The sequence below is a fragment of the Nomascus leucogenys genome, chromosome 20 (assembly GCF_006542625.1).
Source record: "Nomascus leucogenys isolate Asia chromosome 20, Asia_NLE_v1, whole genome shotgun sequence".
Lineage (NCBI taxonomy): Eukaryota > Metazoa > Chordata > Mammalia > Primates > Hylobatidae > Nomascus > Nomascus leucogenys.
The window spans coordinates 200,871-224,272 of record NC_044400.1 but is presented as its reverse complement, the minus strand read 5'-3'; the positions used below and the strand labels follow the sequence as shown (position 1 = coordinate 224,272).

General features: G+C 59.7%; 1 protein-coding gene across 1 annotated transcript in view; it reads right to left on the bottom strand.

Moving 5' to 3' along the window:
• FAM20C (FAM20C golgi associated secretory pathway kinase) overlaps positions 1-23,402 on the bottom strand; it is a 63,269-nt gene that overhangs the window by 26,031 nt on the left and 13,836 nt on the right. Inside the window, exon 3 of the mRNA XM_030801074.1 lies at positions 21,960-22,038. Coding sequence (XP_030656934.1) covers positions 21,960-22,038 — 79 coding nt within the window. The remainder of the gene's footprint in view (positions 1-21,959; positions 22,039-23,402) is intronic.

The following is a 23,402-nucleotide window of genomic DNA, read 5'->3' as shown; positions in this document are numbered from 1 at the left end:
ACAACTGTGGCTTCAGCGGGAGGGACACCACGCCGGGTGCCCCATCCTGCAGCGCGCGTGATCCCAGCACGGTCGAGGGTCTGGTCAGCCGAGGCGCGAGGCCTTCCCGGAGCTGGCCCCTCCAACCGCTGTTAGGACCACACGTCACCTCCTCATAGAACGGTTCCCACCGTTGCTGCTAACAAACATTTCAACGCTCTTCGGTTTGTGGGAAAACAGAAAACGTTTGCTTTGGTTAAAAATAGAGGAAACTGGCAGCTTATTACCAACGCCTATGAGGGACTAGAAGCCAACAGTTATGTGGCTCTCACTCTGCAGTGAGCGCTTTGCTAAGCAGTTTCAGTGAATTGATTCGCAAAGCCTTCGGGACACCCTACTCTACAGTCACGGAGACGGCCAGTGCAGGCAGTGACCCAGGAGCACCGTGGCCCCAACCCAGGGCCACGTGTGCAGGCGTGAGGGTTGCTCTGTCCAGGAAGGAGACGGCTCTGTGGGCCACGGGATGTCCCTGGACGGGGTCTGAGAGGTGGGGGCCTGGGCCACGTTCTCTCCACTGGACACATGGGAGAACAGATGGGGCAGGCAAAGTATCCCTGTACAGGGCCCCCAACTCCCACCCTCTCCAGGTGGATGGGGAGTGGGGTGCGCCCCGGGGTTTTTCCAAGAAGCATTGCAGAGGAGGCAGCTCAGGGCGTCAGCAAAGAGCCACTGTCCTTCCTTGCTCCCGCTGCTACCCAGCCGGGCTGGTGGCCGAGCAGGGAAAGGGGCGTCCAGTCTGATGGGGGAGCCAGATGCCTTCCCCGGGTCAGCGTGTTCCACAAAGCAGGGACAGCCCGACGAGGCCGATGGAACGGATGCCAGGTCAGTGGCGGAGACCAACAGCAAACCATCAGGTGGAACCCTGGGCAGGGGCCGCCCCAGGGCCCTGGGCACAGATGGGAAACTGAGGCCCAAAGAGGGGTGGGCCAAACACCAACCATATGGAAGACCACCACGTCCCAAACCTGCCAGACAGGCAGAAAAAGACCCGGTGCCTGAGAGGCCGTAAGAGCCGGGAAGCCTGCACACACCGCCAGGCGCCCACTCAGCCAGATGCACGCGCCCCTCACAGATGCTCCTCTGTGCCTGAGGCCTCCTGCTCACCCTCCTGGAAACAGGCAGGCAGCCTCCTGACCACACTGGGCTTTACCAAGAACACCATCCCCAGCCCAGGCCACACAGTGCGGCTGCTGGATCACCTCAGCCGGGACCCTCCTCCCACGGGACCCTCCACGCTGGGACCCTCCTCCCACGGGACCCTCCACGCCGGGACCCTCCTCCCACGGGACCCTCCACGCCGGGACCCTCCTCCCACAGGACCCTCCTCCCACAGGACCCTCGGTGCCAGGACCCTCCTCCCACGGGACCCTTGATGCCGGGACCTTCCTCCCACAGGACCCTCCTCCCACAGGACCCTCAGTGCCGGGACCCTCCTCCCACGGGACCCTCGGTGCCAGGACCCTCCTCCCACGGATCCTCGATGCCGGGACCCTCCTCCCACAGGACCCTCGATGCCGGGACCCTCCTCCCACAGGACCCTCCTCCCACAGGACCCTCGGTGCCGGGACCCTCCTCCCACAGGACCCTCGATGCCGGGACCCTCCTCCCACAGGACCCTCCTCCCACAGGACCCTCGGTGCCGGGACCCTCCTCCCACAGGACCCTCGATGCCGGGACCCTCCTCCCACAGGACCCTCAGTGCCGGGACCCTCCTCCCACGGGACCCTCGATGCCGGGACCCTCCTCCCACAGGACCCTCGATGCCGGGACCCTCCTCCCACAGGACCCTCCTCCCACAGGACCCTCAGTGCCGGGACCCTCCTCCCACAGGACCCTCGATGCCGGGACCCTCCTCCCACAGGACCCTCCTCCCACAGGACCCTCGTGCCGGGACCCTCCTCCCACAGGACCCTCCTCCCACAGGACCCTCCTCCCACAGGACCCTCGGTGCCGGGACCCTCCTCCCACGGGACCCTCGATGCCGGGACCCTCCTCCCACAGGACCCTCCTCCCACAGGACCCTCGGTGCCGGGACCCTCCTCCCACAGGGCCCCACTGATGCGTGTCATTCACCACACACAAGTGTCAGGCGACGTCTCCAGCCCCGGCCACCCCAGGCTCCCCGAACATGCTGCTGCTCCTGCTCTGCCCTCCAGGGGTCCTCGCTGCCCCGGAACAGACGCACCCAGTGCACCCACTCCTGTCTCCCGACTGCATGACGGTTGGGGTCGGCCACGCCAGCCTTCCTGATGCTTGGATGGGAGGGTCCTGCTGGGGCTGCTGCTCCTGCCTCTGCACTCGCTGCCCTGGCCTGGACCACCCTAGCCTGTGTCTTCCGGCATCATCTCCCTGGCCGTCTTTTCTTTCATAGCTCATTGCATCCTCAACCTCCTGGGCTCAAGCGAACCTCCCGCCTCAGCCTCCCAAGTAGCTGCGGCTATAGGACCCACCGGGGTCCAGCAGTGGGTCCACACTGAAGTCAGGTTGATGTGGCACTTTTCCCTTCATTTACCGGTAGGTATTATTCAGTATATTATTGAGAGCAGTAAACAGACAGGACTTTCCACATGCCAGGCTCTATCCTCAGAGCTTTCTGTATCGCGACTCATCTAATACCAGGCTCTATGGGGCAGGTGTTTTTCCATCCATTTTACAGATGGGAACACTGAATCGGGGAGACACCAAGGACCTGTCTGAGGTCACCGGCCAGGGTGAGGCATGCGGACCAGACGGCCCAGCCACCCTCTGTCCACCCACGACCCCACAGGAGCCTCGTGAAGGGCTCGTGGTGTTCTGAACGCCGGGACACAGAGGTCCAGCCACAAGGCTCCGCTGTAATAAATAACCACAGACAGGGGCACTTTAAGCCATGGGGGTCTGTTCCCCGCCCCTCGTCCGGGGGACAAGAAATGCAAGGCTGAGGTGTGGGTGGGGCCGAGCTCCCTGTGGAGACTCCGGGGAGGATCCTTCCTGCCTCTCCCAGCTCGGGGGCTCCAGCAGCTCCTGGCTTGTGACCGCATCCCTGCAACCCCTTCCCTTGGCCTCCTCCTCTGCATTTAATCTCCCTCCACCTCCCTCTTATAAGGACAGGGGATTGCATTTTGGGCCTAGGGAAAGTCCTCATCTCGAAGTCTTTAATTTAATCACATCTCCAAAGACCCCTCTTCCAAAGGTGACGTTTACAGGTTCCACGGCTAGGGCCTGAGGTACTCGGGGCACCTTCCAGAGAGTCCCGGAAGCGGCGAGCTGGTCCTTCCCCATCCCCCCACCCCATCTTTCTATCCCATTTCCTTGGATTCCCTTCTCCAGAGCCAAATTCAGGGAGGCCAAAAACTAGGTAAGACAGACACTTTCTTATTCCTCCAAACACACTAGATCCCTGACTCACTAAATGAAGGCACAGAGGCAAAAATTAGCCTTTCTATCTTGGGTAATCTTCTCATCACTCACACAGCAGAAAACCACCACCTGTCATTAGCGAGATATATTAAGCTGTTTAGTGCCAGGCTTTCAGCCGGCAGAGCTCGGGAAGGTGAGGGGCTCTCCCTGGCAGTGACTGTGGCACGACCTTTCGGCTCCCGAGGCCGCGGTCCACACCTCCTGCCCATTTCGGCGTCACTTGTTCCAGCCCCGTGGGGGAGATGTTTGGCAAAACGCGGCCATCTTATTTAAAACCCCTGGCACCCGCTCATCCCCCATCTGTCATTCTCACGATGTGCCACCGCTGTGGTCTGGACTGTTTGCGTGAGGACGGCGAGCTCTCCAGCCACAGGGCTGCAGGCAGGAGGGGCCCCACTGGGCTCGGCCACGACCTGGACCAGCTGCAGCCAAGGCCGTCCCGCTCAACACAGGAGCTCTTTATCAGCAGCCGTGTGGGAGTCAGGAGAACTGGGAATGAGAATGGCACAGGGCCCAGGAAGGACCGGAGGGCGGCGATGTGCGGAATTATTTCTACACCAGCCAGAACACATTGCAGCAAAGTTCCCAGAAAATGCATTCCTCACAGCAAAGGGGGCTGCCTCATGTGCACGTGGAAGGGAACTCACTTCCCACACGTCGGAGCCCAGACAATCCGCCTTATCTCACACACACCCGGAGGTGCTGAAGGTTGTGACGAGACCTCGTCCGGATGTGAAGAGCCCCTCCTGGGTGCGACATTTCCCTGCTTCTGGTCCTAGAGTGGCCCCCGTGGGGCTGAAGGGGAGGCATCTTGGTGGTGGGGGGGTGGGGTGCGTGGGGGGGCAGGGTGTGGCCCGACTACGGGTCCTGGTGTTGCTACTCGCCCTGGCTGTGATCCCCATCCATGGACGAGATGCCTGGTGGGCGGTCTTGGAAGTGGCTCTCAGGGCTGAATTTCCGCGCAGGAACCCCCAGCGTGGGACCCTGGAGCCAGCATGCAGTTGTTCTAGGTCAGGACCACAAACACGCTGAGGAGGCTGCCCGGGACCCCACTCACGCCGTCAGCGGGGGCCGTATGAGTCGTGGCGGCTGTTCAGTCAGGTCACTCTTGGTGGAGGACGTGGGATGGACCCACAGGTGCCGCGGAGGCTGGCAGCTGTGCTGAGACGCTGAGGACCTCAGCTCCAGGCACCAGTCGTCCAAACCTGAGCTTCTTGTTGGGACATGTCATTCCCTGGCTCACACCGGCTCTGTGGAAACCCTGCCCTCAGAGGAGAGCTGGGGGTAAAGGCAGCGGGTGTCTCCCCTTCCACCCTCCACGGCCCCCATGGCGGTGTCAGCCCCTCACAGGGGAGGGACACGGACCTGGCTTGTTGACCCCACACTGAGCCATGACACCAGCCCCCTGGGTGGCCAGTCTTGGGGTCTCCCCAACCCAGCAGAGGGGCCTGAGTCCTCACAGTCTGAGACAGCCACACGGACGAGATCCCCTACGATCTAAGGACCAGAGATTTCCGAGCTTTTCCAATGAACCCGCCTTCTTCAGAACCCACGGGGGCAGGCAGCACCGAGCCAAGACCCTGCCCAGGGCAGCGGTCGCCCACTGACCTTTTATTTTCTCAGAATTTCTCTGACTGGCCGCGGGCCTCACCACCATGCCAGGTGGATGGATTTCCTCCCGGTGTTTCGTTACACAGGCACAGGCCTGCGCACCTGACCGTGCCCGCCGTCCCCCACCAGCTCTGACGGGTCGGTGTGGCGCGGCGAGGGCTTTAGAACCATTCAGGTGAACCCTAGGACCCTCCTAACTGGCCCCATGTACCCCTCCCGGGTCTGCAGGAATCCTCTGCACCAGCTCTTCAACATGAGACACAGAAGAAGGAGAAAATCATTTCTTTGGCTGGAAAATCATCTCAGCAGAGGCTCTTCAACCTCTTACAGTCAATTTAATGAAAATCCATTTTAAAATGATTCAATGATTTGCAACTGTAAAGAAAGTCTAAAGTCATTTCCACTTAAAAATAATTGTGATGGTTTAGACTTTATTTCAAAAGCAAACAGGGAGAAAGAATCGCTTGAAAGTTTCAGACCCACCGTATTGTTAAACACGCTTCTGCCGGCTCATCCAGTATTCATGGATAGGACTCAGGGCAGTACGAGTAGAGAGGAAATGAACGCGGGCTTCCCAGTAGCCTGAAAACACAGGTGCACACGTCTTTCTTACTGAAACCCTTGTGATTCTCCCCTTCATTTCAAAGTAATAAAAGGGTTAGCTGCTACTAACTACTAAACCAGGATTAAATATTTAGCACCAAGGTTACTGTTACAATCTTGTTTTTCCTCCATGGAGCCCTAGATGTTTAAAAAAACATCAGTAAGAAAAATAAACTAAATCCATACTTAGGGGCTTGTGTTTGAGCCCGTTCTCTGCTTGTTTAAGGAGATCTTAAATCTGCAGTTTCCTTTTGTGGCATGAAAAACAACCAGACCTGATCAAACTGCTTTTGAATGAAATACCCTGGCTTCCATTTTCGTCCCCAGTACAAGGAAAATGAAGGCCATATTTTCTTCCCCATCCTTTTACTCTTCCCTCCCTTTCATGACAATTAGAACGACGGCCCACACACTAGTGGCAGGCTAGTGACCATCATAGCTGGAGAACATACAAAAAGACCCTCAATATTGCCGTTCAGGGGAATGTTTTTGGGAAAAAAAATGACTTTCTTTGATTTTCAACAAACAGGATAATCTTTTCCAGGCGCCCCCACAGAAACACACACCCTCAGTCAGCCAGTGTAGGATGGCCTGGGGAGGTTGAGAAGGTCTAATCGGAACAGCCGAGGGGAGGCTGCCAGCGCGGGCTTGGACAGCTGGAGGGACAGGCCTCAGCTTCCCCATCTGCAAAGTGGGTGCAGGGCCCAGAACCGCACTCTCTGAGGGTTTTGCTGTTTTTACCATTTATTCATTTCCCTGTCAGATTCTCTGCAATGGTTACATAATTGTTAATAATTTCCTTTTACTTATTAAGCAAAGAAACGTCTAGCTGCCAGGTGTGGGTAGGAGAAGACAGCCACCTTCTGTGGCCAGCCTCAGTTGATGTAACTTTCGCCACCAGTAAATCACTGGGGCGTCTGGACAAGCCAGAGTGACCTCAGCGGCCAGAGGCTCCAGCCCCAGCCGATTCGGGCCTGTCGTGGGCAGCAGGGTGGAGCGGCCGCCTGTGCCGGTCCCCACAGACCTGCGAGAGGGTGGAGTCTCTTAACACCACCTGGTGTGGGGGCCACGACCGGGGGGCACACGGGGCCACCTGAGAGGCCCAGCCGGGCAGCCATGTGGCTGCGGGACAGTGACTCCCTCCTCCCTGAGCCTTGGGCCCTTGTCCTTGGCTGGTCAGCACTGGGACTCTTGTGAGAGTGACTAGGCCTTGTGGCATGCCCCTCTGAGTCAGCCCACGCAGGAGACACGCTGTCAACCTTGATTTGTGGCACGCCCCTCTGAGTCAGCCCATGCAGGAGACACACTGTTAACGTTGATTTTGTCTTCAAACCTTCCACCCCCAGCACTGTGACCCTCCAGGGCCCCTCCTAGCCGGCCTTCTCCGGGGACTCAGAGAGCTCCCCCGGTCGTGAGGCAGAGGCAGGGAATCCGTCCTCTGTGGGGGGACATGGGGCATGGGGACTCCAAGAGGGCCGCCTGCAGTGGGCCCAGGCTGAACCCAGCAGGTCTGGGAGGTGCAGCTCCTTCTCCAAAGGCCTCCATCGCACTCCAGGCCACAGACCCCAGCAGGTCAGGTGAACCCTGGCATCTGCCCCCAAGATCACCCCTGCTTCTTCTCCCATCCGGTCTCATGGAGCTCAGTGAAACCCAGGTTGTTCTGCACAATGAGAGAAGGCTCAGGGGACAGTTGCCGTGCGACCCCCGTGACGGTGCCGTTCTGCGTAATGAGAGAAGGCTCAGGGGATAGTTGCCGTGCGACCCCGTGACGGTGCCGTTCTGCGTAATGAGAGAAGGCTCAGGGGACAGTTGCCGTGCGACCCCCGTGACGGTGCCGTTCTGCGTAATGAGAGAAGGCTCAGGGGACAGCCGCCGTGCAACCCCGTGATGAGGCTGGCGGGCTGGGAGCCCGGGGAAGACACAGGATGGTCCTGGGGTGGAGGGCCGGGCAGGCTCAGGGGTCCCAGGTGCCCCTCGGGGCAGTGCCCATTCAGCCTCCTCGTCCTTCCGTGCTTCTGAGATGCCTGGGGCGGGGGACCCCGAAGAGTCTCTCGAAAGCTCATTTCCGGACTGTTCTTTAAATGAAAAAAGTTTGCTTTTCTTCTGACTATAAAAATAAGCCAGGAAACCGGAAGCGACACGAACATCCTCTACCTGGGACCGGCAAGGCCAACGCCAGGACCACCTGCGGCGCCATGTAAGGGCCCCTCCCTGCGACGGCGGCTGCAGGCTGAACGATCTGCAGGCGCCAGGTTCCGTCCCCACGGGGCTCGCTGCAGCAGCCGGGACGCCCCCACACAGACAAGCCGGCTGCAGACGTCACTTGCAGGGACATGTCCGTCCGCCCCACGGCATCTGCCCCGACACGCGCCCGCCTGCCCCTCTGCTCCTCCTGCATCGTTTGCAGTGGTTGCCTCTGCCGGGCCCACAGCCACCAGGACAGCCCTGGAGGGCGAGACAGACGGGCTCCTTGGCCTCTACCCCAGCAGGCTCTGTGTTCATTCACACTGAGCCCCTACTATGTGGCTAGTGCTGTGGACACATGTTGAGCTAAGTTAAGACTCAGCGCCCACCCCCCGTGGAGCCTGCAGCCCAGCGGACGACCCGACAGCACTGAAATCCCCAAGTCTCCGTCTCTGTGAGGCTGGGACAAGTTACACACCCACACTTCAGGCTTCAGACAGAAGGGAGCTTGCCCCAGGCCCTCTCGCTGAGAACTGGGGACCAGCCCTGGTCCCAACTGCCCTTCATAGGAACACACACGGGTTCCATTCATACACACGTGCACACTCCCCCACATTCACATAAGCCTACACACACGTGCCCTCACATACACATGCACAGGCACACACACATACAGATGCCCACACATGCGCCCACACAGCACCTGCATGACAACAGATGCACACCCTTACACACACATGCACACGTGGGTACACACGCCCACACATGCATGCCCACACATGCACACCCTTACACATACGTTACACATGTAAACATGCCACACATGCACACCCACATGTGCACCCACACAGCACATGCACACACACGCCCTTGCACACACACACGCCCTTACACACATACACACTGTACACATATACACATGCATGCCCAAACGTGCACCACACAGCACATGCACCACACACACTACACACCACTACACACATGCATGCCACCCCCACACACACATGCACACACACACCCTTACACACATACACACGTGTACACATATACACATGCATGCCCAAACGTGCACCCACACACATGCCACCCCCCCCCCCCCCCCCCCCCCCCCCCCCCCCCCCCCCCCCCCCCCCCCCCCCCCCACACAGCACATGCATGCACACACACACCCTTACACATGCATACACAGGCATGCACACCCGCACGCCCACCTACTCATACACATGAGCACATGCTCACGCCCACCCCCAGCAGCAAGCAGCACTCCAGGCACGCCGCCTGCCATGGTGCCGCTTCCCCTTGTGCTGGGCTGCTCTCCAGCCTTTGGTTGGCACCTCGGGGCCCCTCACTTCACCTCTTGCTGGGATCCTGGCCCCAGGGTCTCAGAGCCCCCGGGAGGGGCAGGGCCTCTGTGGACACCTGTGCACTCCCCTCTCAGTGCCAGCCCTGGGCCTGGGGGTTTCAGGCTGTTCCTCACCAGGCATCTGCTTCCTGCGCCTGTGCCAGGGCAATCCACTCCCTTACTGAGGACCTGCAAGACTTGGGACCACAGTGGAGGCTGGCGGTGTCCCCGGCTGCTCTCAGTACCCACCTGCAGCACTGGGCTGCTCTGGACACCCGAGTCCCTCCATCCTCACTGCCGGGGGCTGGACCAGGCCTGCCCCGACTCTCACAGGGCGTTCACTCCCCGCTGACCCATCACATCCACTGAGAGGCTTTCTAAGAAACAAAACACAACAGCGCAGCTGCCCTGGACCTTCTGACATCCCCGCGTGGCCCCCAGCCCTGCCCTGTCTCCCAGCTTGCAAAGTACTGGCTCCGCACAGGCCCCTCCCTCCCGAGTGCCCAGATGCTGAGAAGGGCTCCCGCAGCTCCCTGCCCTGCTGGAGATGAGGCTCTGCCCTGTGCCCTGGGCCCACCATCCGGGCTCTCACTTCTCAGGCATGGGAGGCCTCCTGTCCTTGCTCCCCAGGACGTGACGGCCGGGTGCCCAGGGAAAGTGCAGCCGACCACCCCAGGCCTCCTACGCTCCAGCACCAGATGACCTGCACACCACGTGGAGCTTCCTGTGTGCACGGGTCCCGCCCTCCCTCCGGCCTCTCTCCCCTGCACACATGGCCAGCGCAGGCCCTTGCAGGAATGTTCCACTCCAGACCTCCCCCTGCCGCCGACCGTGCTGTTCAGGTCTCAGCTCCAACGCCGCCTCCCAGGACTTCCCCAGGCGGTGCCTACACAGAGGTCATGCTTAACTCAGTTTGTGGGAGAGACCCCAGAAGGTCAGTGGAACAACATCCCCTTCGCCAAGCCCGTCTCCGCCACGCTCCGTTTCAGTCCCTCCACGCATCACCCCTCTCTGAAACGTTCCTGCATATTTGTTCACATGTGCGTTGATCACGCCCCCCGGGAATTTAAGCTCTACTTGAGGTGGGAACCGGCGTGAGCAGCGTCCCCAGCCACAGCAGGTGCCCGGTGGGCCCAGCGACCCTGCTGGGCAGGGCAGAGGTGAGAGGAGAATGGACTTGGCCTCCGCTCAAGGGCCTAATTGCCTGAGTTTATAAGGGACAGGCTCTCAGGCAGGACCCCGGAGGCCACAGGCACGCCAGGAGCCAGCAGCTCTGGGCACAGGGTCCCCACCACAGCGAGGGCGGCATGTGGGGGTCCGGGCAGCTTCCAATGAGGTGGATCAACCTTCCTGCAAGGGGCCTCGGCTTGGCTTCCCCCAGGGAGTCAGCAGGAGCTCCTGAGAGCCAGGCAGCTTTGCCCGGCCAGACCCAGGGTGAGGAGCGGCTTGGAGGCCGGCCCACACCGAGCGTGGACAAACAAAGGGGTCCTTGTCCAGGTCTGGTCAGGCCCAGGCCTCTGCTGGGTCCACACCCACCCAGCCCATTGGGCAATCTGTTTGCCTTTGGAACCAGTGAGGCCACAGTGGAGAGAAACATGAATTTTTATCAGCAGAACAGAAAATCCTTTGAAATTCCAAACTGATCCCTCACTGGTCCTCAAAACCATTTTGTTTCCCCGAGCCTTAGATCGTGGGGCGTGTGCCTAGAAGGTTTCCCAAGACTGATGCCCCTGGAGAACTCCTGTCCACCCCACACACACTCAAGGTCTCCTGTCCACCCCACAGACACTCAAGGTCTCCTGTCCACCCCACACACACTCAAGTGTCTTCCCCAGAGTTTGCTTAGGAGCAGAGACCCCCTTCCTTCCTTCCCATTACCTTGCACAGCCCTCAGCAAAGGTCCTGATGTCTGCAGGGGTTGCAGACCCACCAGCCTGAGCTCTCACTCCCAGGGCTGTGTCTGCCCAATCCCGAGGGCCCAGCCCAGTGAGCACAGAGCAGGCACCGTCCCCGGGTTCTCCTGACAATCAGGGGACCATCCCCTGGCAAGGTTGGTCTCCAGGAGTCCCCCCCACCCCGAGTGCTCATTCACACTCTCCAGTGCTCACCCTCGGGGTCTCAGCTCCTGTTTCTCTGGGGCCCTCGTGGGCCACCAAGGGGCTCCGTGCCAGCGGGTCTCGGCCACGCTCCGTCAGCGCCCACCAGTGCTCTCTAGGTTTGCATCTGGTCCAGGACAACAAAGCCCACAGACAACAGTGAGGCCCCCGTCAGTCTCCCACCCCCGTTTCCCAAGTCCGTGGCCGGCTTTGTCCCTGCCAGGCAGATTTATTCTCCACGGCTTTGGCAGGCTGCGCAATTTCTCGGCGTTCTCCACTCCCCTGGATGCACTTGGAGCAGGAGGCCTTGTGGAAATACAGACCTCTTTGTCCCTCTGCCTCTCCAGACCCCACTGGAGCCCCAGGGAGGAGAGACACCAGCTGCCCAGAGGCCTCCCGGGGTCTCCGGCTATTCACAGGCGCTGCCCTGCGTCTCTGCCAGAGGTAGTGGTGTTTGGGGATCTGGGCCACGCCAGGCTGGGCCCTGCACAGGCTCTGACCTCTGATCCATGCCATGTCCATCCCGGTCCTCCTGAGGGGAACTGGCCAGTGTGGGGCAGGGCCTGACATTGGCCACCTTGTGCTCCACGCCCAACTCCTCGGACAGCCCTGCAGGAGCTAAGCGTTCCCACGCTGCCTGTCCTCGGCCCGCCCACCCCATCCACGCCTGGGCTGGACACCTACATCAGTCACCGAGGGTGGGGCAGGGAGGGCCAGCAAAGGCTGCAGCGTGGCACCCGGTGATCAGACCTCTCCCCTGCGGCACCCGGCGCTCGGCCCCCTCCCCTGTGGCTGCTACCTCCCCGTTCATGGAGCCTGGCGTCTGAGGCTGGCTGGCCAGAAGTGTCCATCTTGAATTCTGGGGTTCCCTTCAGCTCCAGGCTGGCTAGCAGCCCTCTTTTGGGGATGGGAAGCTCAAGCACTGGGACTCCCGAGGGGACTGAGGAGCTGCAGAGCCCCTGACAGGAACCACCCGTGTCTCCCTCGGGCCCTCGGTGGGTTACATCAGCCCAAGCCCTCTGCTCGCAGGAGCTCCCAGCTCAGAGGCAGCCCCACTGCCCACCCCACGTCAGGCACAGGCGTGGCCCAGCCTTGGCACCCCAAGCTCCCACGGACTCTAGGAGAAGAGCCAGTGAGAGCCCAGCTCCCCTGCCCTCCCCGTCCTTACCTTGGCCCTGGAGGCCAGGTCCCTGCCTGGCAGATTCACCCGAGTCTCTGCAGGACACCCCGGGCTGACTGCTGGACAGTCCTCTTGGCCAGAATTGCTTTTCCTGTGGGTCCCAAGGCCTTCGGCCAAGGTCCCAGGAGGGGTCTGCACAGCCACGGCCCAAGCACCTCCTGCTGCTTCAGGTACGGGATTCCAAGCCCCTACTCTGAGAGGGAACGCGCCTCCCTCAGACCCCGCTGACAGTCCCGGCTGCCGTTGCTGTCCTGGGCTGGCCGTTGCTGTCCTGGGCTGGGCGTCCTTCACTTTTCATCCACGCACTCAGCAAGCACGGACTGTGCACATTCACGACAGGGTTCGTGCGGTGACCCCAGCCCCTCCCCCTATTCTCCACCTGTTCACCTGCCCAGCCCTGGACGATGAAGTCACATGCTCCACTCAAACCTTGCCCCAGGTGGAGCCTGGCTTCCTGCATCACGGAGAAAGGACAAGAACCGCAGAGAGGTAACCGTGCGTCCAACACCACCACCACCCATGATGCCCAGAGACATGTCCCCTGTAGCCGCTGTGCGGTGGGGAGCACTGGGGAACCCTCACTGTGTGTCCTGTCTGAGCTGCTAACAGGTTCTGAGCAAGTCCCGTCCATGCCACTGGGTTTGGGCTAGACCACAGTGATCTGTCCGTCCTGGGCCCCTGTCAGCTCCCAGCTGGGCTGGAGTCATCTGTCCGTCCTGGGCCAGTGTCAGCTCCTGTCACCTCTCCCACCTCGGTTTCACAATCTATACCAATCAGTAAGCATTGGCTGGGTGAGCCGTGGGATGGAGGAGTGACCAGCCCTGTCCTCGGCTGGGCCACGTGGTGGACACGGGTCAGGTCCAGAGAGCCAGGAGGGGTCAGAGCGGCCGTGAGGCCGCACGACGACGCCCACACACTGGTCACTCAGACCTTGCCCTGCCTTCCCTCTGACCAGGCTTGGAGCTTGGCGTCCCGGCCTCCCTTCAGCTCCGGCTGGGCCACGAGCTTACCGGGACGTCGAGCAGGTCGTGCACTCGCGTCAGAGGGGCCACACCCGAGGGTCAGTGCGGGTGAACTGAGGTGGCAGCACGCGGCGTGGCACTGGACGGAGGCCCCGCAGGGCACACGGAGGGACCCTCCAGGATGGAAGCACCGGAAAGGGGCCCTGGCTGCCTGGAAGTGCTGAAGGCCTGCGGGGTGAGGAGCTGCCGGAAAGGCCCCAGCCACGTGGTGGACACCTAAATACCTGCTTCATCGAGAAAAGCAGCCAGTGTGGTTGTGGGTGGGCTTGGGCTGCCCGGTGAACGCTGTGGCCTGCCTGGCAGCTCCTGTGACCCCGTTTCACAGATGAGGAGGCTGAGGCCTGGGGAAGTTCAAGAGCCAGCCCACAGGCAGCAGGCCTGAGCGTCCAACCCCTACCCCACCGCTCCTGGCCTCACACGTCCTGCTAACAAAGCATCCCGGGGCCGACGGGGACAGGCAGCCCTCGGCCCACTGTACAGGACCCCAGGTGGCTTATCGAACAGGAATATTGATAGAACATCAATTAAAGAGCAGCTGCACCTCCTCTCCCAGCCGACGTGCACCACCATCGGCCAGGCCCCTCTTCCTCTGAGGGTGGCCACTGTGGCCAGCCCCAGCCAGGTGCTCATCGAACCTCTCAGTTCTCTCCTCGTACAAATGGAAAGCTTTGCAGTGACGCGCGGACCCCGGGTCGTTGTTCTCCCATCTTTCTTATTTATATTGCATCTGTTTTGCCCTCCCTGGACGTGGCCACGTGGGACTGCAGAGAACCCTCCGGGCGCCTCTGCCTGGCCCTAGACACGGCTGCGAGGGAGGCCTCAGAAGCTGCTTCAGAGAAAGCCGCACCTCTCTAGGGCCGCCCTGTGCCGGGCAGCTGTCTGCCATCCAGTGCATTCCAGGGACACACCTAACCACAAGCCGAGCCTGAGGCCACCATCTCAGCACCCCCTCCCAGGACGGCCGTGAAATTCCCCCAGGTCCAGGTGCACGTTACCCCCTTGATGCACAAACAACCAAATGCAGCTCCACCCTAAAAAGGAGCATCCAGGAGGGGCTGGAGCTCACCCACAGCCAGTCTGTGACCACCATGTCACAACCTAGAGAAAGCGACAGGAGCCAGGGATGATGACCCCAGGAGGGGCCTGGGCAAGCCTCTGACCCCAATAATACCCCCACTGCACACAAGTCCCACAGAACGCCCCACACAGCTGCAAGGCTGAGGCCAAAGCTGTGTCTGCCTCCCCTACAGGCCTCGGGTGGTCAGCAGCCCCAGGGCACCTGTGAAAGCTTTGTCTGAGCTGCACCTGCTCACCCCTGGGGGGCCGCTGGCTGTGGCCCCGGAGCTGTGCCTGGGTCATGGGGCGCCAGTCAGACAGGACACAGGGCCTCTTCACACCAGTACGATGCTGCTTGGGATGAGGCCGTTCAGGGTGGGCCCCCGCTCCTGCCTGTAATTCCTCGTCACTGCTCAAGCTCTGCTGCCCGGAGACAGGCCCCAGCGGGCCATGTGTTGTCAGAGCCCGGAAGGAGGGCTAAAGTTTCTGCATCTAGAAATACCGTCTCAGCCCGCAAGCCTTTCTGCAACTGCCTCTGTTCATGTATCTTGGCTGGGAGGAATTCCTGGGCCTTGGGACAGCTGTTCGCAGACAGTCTCTTTGGGAGACACAGACGCGTGCACACACACACACACGCACACACGCATACACACACACGTGCGCACACACACGCATACGTGTTTCTATTCTTTGCAAAAGGAAAGAAAAGCAGATTATAACAGAGAAGGGCTGCAGGTCCTGAGACCCACCATGGAGCATCGGCCCCAGACGCTGAGCCAAGGCCGTAAAGCAGGACCGGGACACGAAGGGAGACGGACGCAGGGGGCGGGAATCCCGCCCCAGACACTGTAAACCCAGTCTGGCAAACACGAGACAAATCTGAATTCCTAAGCCCCATCACCAGGGGGGCGGACGGCCAGAAACCCCCAGGCTGGAAAGTGCAGGGAGGGCAGGAGTCTCTGGGGAAGAGACCCCCCGGCCAGCATCAAGGACCCGGGCTCCCAGCTGGCCTTTCCTCAGTGAGATGTCACCCCACAGGCTGGGAATCTACCACCACAGGCCCTGCTCCCCCCCAGCCCCATCCTCTCCATACACCACGGGCCCTGCTCCCCCCCAGCCCCATCCTCTCCATACACCACGGGCCCTGCTCCCCGCCAGCCCCATCCTCTCCATACACCAGGGGCTCTGCTGCCCCCCCAGCCCCATCCTCTCCATACACCACGGGCCCTGCTCCCCCCCAGCCCCATCCTCTCCATACACCAGGGGCCCTGCTGTCCCCCCAGCCCCATCCTCTCCATACACCACGGGCCCTGCTCCCCCCTAGCCCCATCCTCTCCATACGCCACAGGCCCTGCTGCCCCCCCAGCTAGAGTCTCTGAACTATATGGCACTGTGCTCACTAGCTCACTCCGCCTCTTTTGTACATTTCTCCATTCACTCTGTACATAGCTCCCACTGTTAACCACGCCCTGTCCTCCTGGGCCACTTTGGGAGCCTGGACACACGTAGCTGCCTGTCTCCGGTGAAGCACAGGAGAGTGTAGTGATGAGGAGTGTTTAGGCAGCACCTGTGGCTGGGCCTCCCCACGTCCAGAGGTCAGACACCCCGCAGGCTTCGAGTCTGAGTCACATCTGTCTTCCCAGTGCTTGGCGGGGGGCCAGGCCCGGCAGTCCGTGTTTGTGGAATGACTAAATGAATATTTCTACCTGGAGGCAGTCACAGCCAGCGTCATGGGCAGCCGCCGCATGCCTGGAAGGTTCTTTCCAGGACGCAAGATGGAATTTGCAGCCAACAGCCTGCTTGGTGTGTCCACCGGACTCAAACCCATGCTCAGTCCCCCACTTCTCCAAGCTGGAAAGCCGGTGCCCGGTCTCCTAGGCCAGGTCAAAAGGGTTCAGCCCTGCAAGCACCTGAGACCTCTTCTTCCAGCGCCCTTGTTCTCGGATGGGTACGCTGGGTTCCAGGAGGCGAGGGCACTCAGGTCAAACAGCAACAGTGGCTACACCAGGCCCATCACTCTGGGGCTACGTGGTGTTTCCTAAAGCTGCACCTGTTCCACTGACCGTGCCAAGTCCAGGTACCGCCTCCTGCACCACTCTTTACCTAACATACACGTTTTCAACATTAAAACATAATTACAGCTTTTTATAAAGCTGACTTTAAAAAAAGAACGTAAATATCTTAATGTAACCCTAAAGCACAAGCAACAGCAAAAGTAACTAAATTGGACTTCCTAAAGTTGAGTTTGTCCTTCAAAGGATACCACATATGTGGTAAGGGTCTTGTATTCAGAACATGTAAAGATTTTTTTTTTTGAGACCGAGTTTCACTCTTGTTGCCCAGGCTGGAGTGCAGTGGTGTGATCTCGGCTCACCACAGCCTCCGCCTCCCGGGTCCAAGCGATTCTCCTGCCTCAGCCTCCCAAGTAGCTGGGACTACAGGCACCTGCATCACCACGCCTGGCTAATTTTGTACTTTTAGTAGAGACGGGGTTTCACCATGTGGGTCAGGCTGGTCTCGAACTCCCAACCTCAGATGATCCACCCACCTCGGCCTCCCAAAGTGCTGGGATTACAGGCGTGAGCCACCGTGTCTGGCCAAGACGTCTTAAAACTTAGTAACAAAAAGACAAATAACCCAAATGAACAAAACGGCAAAAGCCCTGAATAGACATTTCTTTAAGGTAAATGGCCCTGGGCCCACATGGAAAGACGCTCCAGTATTAGTCACTGGGACGTGCAAGTCAAAACCACCACAAAACCCCTCCACCCCCACCGGGACGGCCGCCATCCAAAAAACAGACGACAGCACACGCTGAGGAGCAGCTGGAGAAACTGGAGCCCGGGCACGAGCTCGCAGGGTTACAAGACGGTGCAGTCACTGCAGAAAACGGACAGTCAGTTCCTCCAACAGTTCAACGCAGGTGTCATGTGATCCGGCAACTGCTCCCCGGAATATATCCAAGAGAGCTGAAAATACCCGCCCTGCAAAAACTCATACACAGTTGAGCCTTGGAAATGTGTCACTCACAAAGCATTACACACTGCAGATTCCAGAGCCCTCCATGTCACTCACAAAGGACCACACACTGCAGATTCCAGGGCCCTCCGTGTCACTCACAAAGGACCACACACTGCAGATTCCAGAGCCCTCCATGTCACTCACAGAGGACTACACACTGCAGATTCCAGAGCCCTCCGTGTCACTCACAAAGGACCACACACTGCAGATTCCAGGGCCCTCCATGTCACTCACAGAGGACCACACACTGCAGATTCCAGAGTCTTCCGTGTCACTCACAAAGGACCACACACTGCAGATTCCAGGGCCCTCCGTGTCACTCACAGAGGACTACACACTGCAGATTCCAGGGCCCTCCATGTCACTCACAGAGGACCACACACTGCAGATTCCAGAGTCTTCCGTGTCACTCACAAAGGACCACACACTGCAGATTCCAGGGCCCTCCATGTCACTCACAGAGGACCACACACTGCAGATTCCAGAGTCTTCCGTGTCACTCACAAAGGACCACACACTGCAGATTCCAGGGCCCTCCGTGTCACTCACAGAGGACTACACACTGCAGATTCCAGGGCCCTCCGTGTCACTCACAACGGACCACACACTGCAGATTCCAGAGCCTTGGAAACGTGTCAGTCACGAAGGACTACGCAGTGCGTGATTCCATTTGCATGAAAATCCAGAATAAGTAACTTTTTAATATCAAGAAGCAGAAAGTAGGCTAGTGCTTGACAGGGGCTGGAGGGGGACAAGGGGGTTGAGGAGTGATGACAGAATGGTGAAGGATTTCTTTGTGGAGTCATGGAAAATGCGCTAAAATCAACTGTGGTGCTGAACGCACAGTTCTGAGCTAAAAGCCCCCGGGCTGCAGACTTTAAGTGGGTGAATCGCATGGCATGTGAATTATATCTCAATAAAGCTGACTTTAATAAAAGAACGTAAATATCTTAATGTAACCCTAAAGCAAAAGCACCCAGGAGCTCTTGGGCTAATGTGCCGGCTACGTGTGCTTTTCAGCGTCTATTAGAAACGGAGACCCTAAAATTTCCACTGGTTACCCCGCCCCACATACACTGTGCAGCACCCCAGGCCTGGCCCCCACCTCACCGCCGGCCCCTCATCTACACCCTCTCGCCGTACGTCTAGCACCTCAGAGGAGAAACACTGTGCCCATCTACCTAATTCACGATGTTGTACTAAGAACTCACCAAGCCATGGTGAGTGCATAGAGCAAAGTCCTTTATTAAAAAAACTTTTTTTTTTTGAGACGGAGTCTTGTTCTGTCCCTCAGGCTGGAGTGCAGTGGCGTGATCTTGGCTCACTGCAACCTCCACCTCCCAGGTTCAAGCGAATCTCCTGCTTCACCCTCCTGAGTAGCTGGGATCACAGGCACAAACCACCACACCTGGCTAATTTCTACATTTTTAGTAGACATGGGGTTTCACCATGTTGGCCAGGCTGGTCTCGAATTCCTGGATTCAAATGACCCGCCAGCCTCGGCCTCCCGAAGCGCTGGGATTACAGCTGCGAGCCGCTGTGCCTGGCCTCTAAAGAGAACTATCGATCATGGATTTTAAATCATTAACGGATGGTCATGAACCACAGCTCTCGTATGCAAACCACAGCCTCTGCAGAAGAGACGACCACCCCCCAGGCCCTGCACGCAGCCGCCACAGGTCACCAGGGGCGCGACTGGCTGCAGGACCTCGATCAACGACAGACCCAGGCCCTGGTCGGCAAAGGAGGGTCAGGCACCAGGCAACGCCCTGACCTGACCCGGGGGGCGGCAGTGAGAGGACGGAGCTGGGAGGTTTGGGAAAGGTTCACACACGCCCGCCCGCCTGAGGTGTGGGGTCCCTGCCTCCGCCCGCCTCTGCCCTGTGGGAAGACCGAGTCCCAGAGCAGCCTCTGGACGCCACGGCCTTGGACGCATCCTTTCCCTCTCCGGGCCTCAGTTTCCCCAACTGCAGCAGGCTTCTCAGGCCTGTTTCCTGGCTATGCTCTAACCCGGCCCCACCTCCCCGCTCAGCCCACGCGTCACACCGGCCTCCCCGGGTGACAGCACAGCCCTGCCCAGCCCATCCGTCAGCAGCCTCAGCCTTCAGGCAAGCTGGGAGGGCAGAGCCCTGACAAACGGGTCCTAGGCAGGGGGCTCTGGAGCCTGGTCCAGGAGGCTCTCTACTTTCCTTCTCTACACCCGTTCCCTCGTCTTTACGCAGTGGTAAACGCCACCTCCTATAACTCGCAGGGCCACGTGAGGATGGACAAACATAAAAGCTTGTGTACATAAACCCCAAGCACAGGCCGGGCCCACAGCTACCGAGGGCCCAGGAGACGCTGGTTACTGCAGGGCTTGGCGCAGAGCGGCGGCTCCGTAAATGTCACTGTTCTCCAACCACAGCTGCACTTTCCACCTCCTCAGAGATGAGAAACGGGGCCTCAGGATTCACGCGGACCATGAAATAGGGGCCGGACAAGCTGGCGCCCAGGAACACTCTGCTCTCTGCGGACGGGACACAGCACTCGAGGTCCCGTAGCTCAGTGTGACGGGGCCACCCCTCCAGGGGACGCTCCTGAATGAACCTGGAAACATTTGCGAGACTGAAAAATGCTCCCACAGGTGGGAGGCAGGAGTCTGCCTGCCCCAGCCGTGCCCGCGGCTCGAAGCCAGCTCAAGGGAGATCAAGACACCGCCATTCGGCGACTATTCCGCTCCCGTTACTGCCGGGGGAAGGGTCCACCCAGCACCGGGGGAAGGGTCCACCCAGCACCAGGGGAAGGGTCCACCCAGCAGCAGCTGCCCTTTTGTCTCCTGCCCACCCCCAGCTCCACACCACAGCATCCTGAAAGAGGGGTCTTCAAACAGCTCCTTCACGTAAGCCAGGAGACCCTCAGGTCTCCGGGCGACGCCATTTCTCCTGGCTGAGCCTCCTCAACTGGACAGAGGCCACGAGAGGCCCAAGGAGGCTGAGTTTCAGATCCATGCACAGAAACGGGGAAGGGAGTGCTGGTGATCTCAGGCCCCACGCAGGACTGGCCGTGAGACCTGTGGGGGCAGCGGATCAGCTCCTGTGCGTTCACCCCACCCTGGCCGCAGCCCTTAGCTCCATGCCCTGAGCTCTGATGGCCTCTGTGTAATTTTGGTGAACAGCTGCTCCTCGGCCCTGTGTGAGCGTGTGAGCAGGGATGCCCTCGGCCCCGGGCTCAGGCATGGGGCTGTGACTCATCCACCGGCTCCCGGCAGCCCTGGGTCTGAGGCAGGAGTCGTGGGTCTTGGGAGAAGACCAGGGCAGGGCCACCTCCCTCTGTCGAGTCCCTCCAGGACATCTGTCCAGAGAAATGAGAGGCCCAGAAACCAGGCCCAGCTGTAAACATCTGCCTCCAGCCACAACTTGCAAGCAGGCAGCTATATTTTGTTTGATCTGCAAAGTATATTAAGAGCTTCTGAATTAGTTACCACCAAGATTAAAACGGGAAAAAAAATCCCTATTTCTAGCTTCCCTAGAAAGTTAGAAATCAGGCAAGATGGCCAAGATCTAGTGAGCCGACAGGCCGCTGGCCCCTTCCTGTGGGACGCACACCCCTCGGCCTGCCACAGGCCCCACCCAGCCCAGCAGCCTCCCTGGCATGACCTGCGTGTCCCTCAAGGCATTCTGGGTTTACGCCCGTGCATAAATGGCCTTGTTTGGGACTAACAGAAGATGGCAGGGCCACCTTGGCCCACTGGAGGTAGCAAGCCCAAGACCCACACTGCCGCCACTCCACCGGACTTCCCGGGGTGGCCAGGTGTCCAGACACCCCTCACCACGCGCTGTTGCGTGCCACGGAGTGCTGTGGTATTGGTTTTGGTGACACGGTTTCTATTTTATCCAGAACAGGGTGCACTGGCCACTGGACCACGTCCAGCCCATTTTGTTGCATAAACGAAGACTTATCAGAACTCGGCCTGCCCCATCGCCACGTACTGCATCTGGCGGCTTTGGAGCTACGACCACCCGCTGAATACTGGGGAGAGACCATGCACCTGCAAAGCCTGAAATAGCTGCGTCCGGCCCTTTGTAGCAAAGGTGTGCGGGCTCCGGAGCCCTGCTGGGAAGGTGCGGACGTCACCTCTTTTAGAGAGGCATTCTGTGGTGTTCACATTCCAGGTTACTTGTTTAAAATACAAATGCGTATTCTCACAGGATAAGAATAACCAGCAGTAGGTTTTCAGTCCTATAAAAAGGGAGGAGGTGGGGAGGCCGTGGGAGAGCAGAGAAAATGGGGCCACCGCTGTTGCTCGTTTGCCGTGATGGGGAGAGTTGAGAGTGGTCACCCACACGGCCCTCCCCAGCAGAAGCCCGGCGCCTGCTCCCCTGCAGCTCCGGCTCCTCACGCCCCAGCCCACAGGCCTCGGCACTTACTTCATGGGTTTGAACAGCGCTTGCCCGTAATTCTGGAAGGTCATGATGAGCTTCAGCTGCGTGCCCCCCGACTTCATGGCTGCAGGAAGGAGGGAGAGAAACAGGGTCACTCTCTGGCCTCACGCCCCTTCTCCTCCTGGGCAGACGAGGGCTCTTGGCTGCAATCCGGGTCCTCTGGGCATGGTCCAGGGGTCCCCATTCTGCCTGGGAAGTTTGAGTTTTCTGCAGTGAAGCTCTCACGTGGCTGATGGATTCCCTGCCTGATATTCAGGGTTGAGCCCTGGGGCAGATCTCTCCATGCCAACCACAGACCCAAGGGCCTGACCCCTAGAAGGGACGGCCAGATGTGCTCACCTGGACACATGTATACACCCACACACATCAGCACACACCCACACACAGCCATGTACACACCCATACACACCTACACACACCACACCCACACACTACACACCACACACATCTACACACACTCACACACATGCACCCACAGACACAGGGCCTGACCTCTAGAAGGGACAGCCAGGTGTGCTTACCTGGACACACATGTATACACCCACACACATCAGCACACACCTACACACCAACATACATTTACACACCCACAGACACCCCCCGACACACCCCTACATACACCTGCACAACCACACACAGCCACTCACACCCACACACACCCACGCACCCCCCTGCACCTGCCTAAGAACGGGGAGTGGCACCTCCAGCCCGCGTTTCTGGGGAGCTACAAGCAGCCTGAGCCGGGTGACTCTGGGGAGACCTGGGGCTGAAAGCACCTGACTCGTGGGAGGCAGCTCCCGCGGCTCTGCAAGGACTCGCTGGGGTGTGGAAGCCTCCAGAAGGCTCCCTCCAGCTTTGGCCACCAGGAGGCTCAAGAACCCCCAATGGGACCCTCCTTCCACCACCTCAGGACTTCCTTTTTGCTGGTGGAGAAGGAAGGGGGCTACTGGGGGCTTCCCACAGCAGGGAAGGGGCTGGCCTCGGCCTGGGGCAGCCCCGGGAGCTAAGCTGGCCACAGCGAGGGCCTCCAGGCCCCCTGAGATGGGAGGTCGTCATGCGGTGTGGACTGGTAGGTCCGGGCCACACGGGGGATTGTCCGGTGTGAGGGGCCTCACGGGGCCACACCAGGTACTGGTCGCACGCGAACATCACGGGCGTGAACAGGACATCCCTGCTGGGACAGAAGTAAATGGAACGTGGTGGGGTGGCAGGCGCCTGCTCGGGTGCAAAGGGGAAGAGGGAAGCAGGGTGGGGTCCCTGGGCGCAGCTCAGGAGCAGCCTCCCTCAGGAGCTAACGTTTGAGCTGCTCTCAAACGAGGGGCAGGGCTGGCCCCGGCTCCACAGAGGACGGCACGACCCAGCAGAGGAGGCAGAGCAAGCGCAGGCCCTGAGGGAGACAGTGAGCACGTGTGCAGGGCTGAGGGGGCA